Below are 3790 nucleotides of genomic sequence, written 5' to 3' on the forward strand. Positions count from 1 at the left end.
ATATTCCTTCAAAACTACGTTACTATTAAAATTGTATTATCAATTCTAAATTATGCTATCAAGTTATTCAATCATTAGTACTTTTGAGATCTGATGCCAAACTAAATATGACACTTCAACAATCACTATCATTACACATAACACATGAAAAAAGTAAATATGTCAAAATTATAGGAGGATATATGCATTACAAGGCAACATCATGAATATATATATATATATATATATATATATATATATATATATATATATATATATATATATATATATATATATATATATTAACTTTATCACATACACAATTGTTCTGTGCATTAGTAGAATTACTAAAAGGACCTCATTCAAACTGGATGGTATCTAATGGAGTTTTTATTCAAAAAGTTACAAGCTTTCTTGGACAAACAGTCCACATTATCAAGTATCCGTACTTGATAATGTGGACTGTTTGTCCAAGAAAGCTTGTAACTTTTTGAATAAAAACCCATTAGATACCATCCAGTTTGAATGAGGTCCTTTATAATATATATATATATATATATATATATATATATATATATATATATATATATATATATATATATATATATATATATATATATATATATATATATATTATATATTTATATAGGTATATATGTTTTATATATGCATATACTCTGTATATTATATATAATACTATATAAATATATGTATGGGTGTATGTACTCATAATTACATATAAATGAATACGCTGCATTATGTTATTTGATGAACTGTCATCCTTATTCGGTGTAAGTAAATCGTCAAATTATTTTATGGTCATTCTGAAATAAATGAAGAATCTAGGCTCATGTTCTCTCAGTTTTTGCACATACAGTATTGTACGCATGTTATTTCCTCCACTTTCATATTACTACTGAATGAACGACGTGGATGACCACCGTAATGTACGGTCACCATGTTTTGCACCCTCTCAGTTTCTGCCTCGTGTGAACAGGGCCTACCTGTTTCTGTCACTTGCTTTTGGGTTACCCTGGAACAAGAGCCCGTTTCTGCACAAGGCTGGCTTGATATAAAACAAACAAATGAGTCACTCACTAATGGATACTATGAGGGCAATGCGTATCCTGGTAGCCGAGCTAAATGATATTCCATTTAAAGGAAATTAAAATTATAATCGTTCTTTCGTATGTTTTTTCAAGAATTGTGTTATTAATTTTTTCATAAAACTAGGCTGATACTACAGTATGTTTTTCAGTCTGAAGAGGTTTCTATTTTAGTACTAAAAATTTCTAGGCCTATATGTTTTGCGTATACAGCATTAAAAACAAAACTATTTATTTCATTTTGTTTATTTGTCATAATCAAAATATAGAAAAATGTTAGATATTAACCTAAATATGTTTGGCTAGGCCTAATGATCCTTGTCTGATCTGTGAACTGCAGGGTATCCTTTAATATGCGGTAAGATTTTGTTAATAAGTATTTGTTTGGTATTATATTTTCATAATCAATAACATATTCTTTTACAGCCATTTTGCAAATATACAACTGACCATTTCAGTGTTGGATGGCCTCCTCGAATTGTCCATTTGACCTAATTCTGAACCCGTAACGTTAGGACTGAATTATTCACTCCTTGAAAGAAAAATTTTTATACTCTTCGTAGTGAGGCAAAACAGTAAAGCAAAAAATAAAGTATTTCCATATATATATATATATATATATATATATATATATATATATATATATATATATATATATATATATATATATATATATATATATAATTAATATTAGTAATGAGTTGTAGATAATCTTAATAGTGAGCAAGAAGCCGACCTGAAACATTAAAAAATATCATATAGTAGAAAAATATTAATTAATGCTTTCGAATATAATTAAAGACCAACATCTAATGATAAGACCATAAATTCTTTAGCACACCGAGAAAAACAACATTACATTATGTTTATCCCATATATTCAGTGAAAGAGGTTTTTATGGCCAGTGTGAGGCTTCAAGAAAAGTCAGGGGTGAAAGACTGATTCTTTATTATTCTCGACAGGTGTTTATAAGACAAAAAGCGGACGGAAAGGTAGTAGGCTACCTGAGGACCCCCTGCGGCGTCCATACAGGATTTATGCTTTTTAGCAAGCATAAAAATATGTACAACATTTGTTACATGACATATAAAAGGTAGATATACATATCGGCAGAAAGGCCGTACAATGATGCATAAGATGAGGTACACAAAGAATCTGAAATAAAGACAGGTAAAATACATGACGTGATTAATGTACATCTGAAAGGGAGAAACACAAGGAAAGAGAGGCGCGATTTGACGCCCTTACAAATACTCCCCCCAACACGATAATTAGAGGAGCAATTATTGGATGAAGCATCCTAATCATGGAGGTGCTGAGGCAACCAGAGCGGGCCCCTGCTTCTGGAGAACTGTGGGTGCAGGGTGGAGCTGACACCTGGGGACAGCTGGATGCTATTTCTGGGCCGTCCCGGGCCCCGCTTTGGTGGGGAAGCAGGTGCGCCTTCAGGCAGGTATTGCAGGGGAACTCTGGAGCGCCTGCCTACTTCTTTGCAAATTTCGCTGTCTAACAGGAATGCGGGTTTCAGTCTGTTGATGGTGATCCAGTCCTCCTGCCCGTGGATGTCGAGGAGGAATGCTTTGCTGGCTCGCCTGATGACTTGGTGGGCCCCCCTGTAGGGCCTGGTTAAGGGCGGGTGGCGAGCGTCCACCCTGACGAAGACATAGGCACAGGAGTGTGAGGCGGGTGGGCTGTAGGTGACGGTTCTGTCGATGAAGGTCTTATGGCAGGGAGCGAACCTTTGCGCGAGTTCTCTCAACCTAGGGAGGGGGGTGTCGGAGCCATCGGCCGACGGCGGGAAGAACTCTCGGGGTATGGCCAGTGTTTCCCCATAGACTTTCTCAGCCAGGGAAGCGTCGCCATTTGCTTTCGCTGCAGTGCGGGGACCCAGCAGGACCCAGGGCAGCTGTTCCTTCCACTTCTCGTCCGTGCAGCGTGCCATGAGAGCTGCTTTAAGAGAGCAGTGCGCCCTCTCGACCATGCCGTTCACTGTGTGGTTGTATGCCATTGTGCTGTGTAGAGTTGTACCTATCAGGCATGCCAAGGAGACCCAAAGCTCTGACAGGAAGGCAGGTCCCTGTCCGCAGTGATGCTGTCTGGCACTCCGAAGCGGCTTATCCAACTGGAGAGGAGGGCCTCTGTGCATGATGTCATTGATGCCTCATCCATGGGGGCTGCTATGGGCCAGCGGATGGAGCTCTATGATGATCAGGAGGTATCTGGCTCCCCCCTACTGCGGAAGGGCCCAACGACGTCGATGTGGATGTGGCCGAATCGCTGAAAAGGCTGAGGAAAATCGCCGGTCCCAGATTCAGTGTGCCGGGATGTTTTACTCGTCTGGCACGGGATGCAGCTCCTTGCCCACTGGTGGACGTCCTTGTTGATGCCATGCCAGATGAACTTGTCAGTCATGAGGCGCACCGTTGTGCACCCCGATGGATGGGAGAGGCCGTGGACAATGTTGAATACTTGCTTCCTTTTCGATGCGGGCATCAGGGGGCATGGGTGGCGCTGGTGTCGCAGAGGAGAGTTGTGTCCGAGTTTGCTAAGGGCACGTCTTCCCACTTGAGAGCCGTCACTGCTGTCCTGTAGTCCGCCGTTTCTGGATTCACTGCTTGTTCCCTCGCGAGGTCTTCGTAGTCGATGCCGAGGTGAAGGGAATTGATCTCTATTCTTGACAGTGTTGGCCACTGGGTTTTTCTTGC

At 40.0% G+C, this 3790-nt stretch overlaps 1 protein-coding gene across 1 annotated transcript; it reads right to left on the reverse strand.

The window, feature by feature from the left end:
• Window positions 1–2385: 2385 nt before the first annotated feature.
• On the reverse strand, window positions 2386–3231 carry LOC136827172 (uncharacterized). Its single transcript, XM_067084943.1, has one exon. It carries the CDS (start codon window positions 3229–3231, stop codon window positions 2386–2388), a length of 846 nt encoding a protein of 281 aa, XP_066941044.1.
• Window positions 3232–3790: the final 559 nt, after the last annotated feature.

This window comes from Macrobrachium rosenbergii, chromosome 41, assembly GCF_040412425.1.
Source record: "Macrobrachium rosenbergii isolate ZJJX-2024 chromosome 41, ASM4041242v1, whole genome shotgun sequence".
Classification (NCBI taxonomy): Eukaryota; Metazoa; Arthropoda; class Malacostraca; order Decapoda; family Palaemonidae; genus Macrobrachium; species Macrobrachium rosenbergii.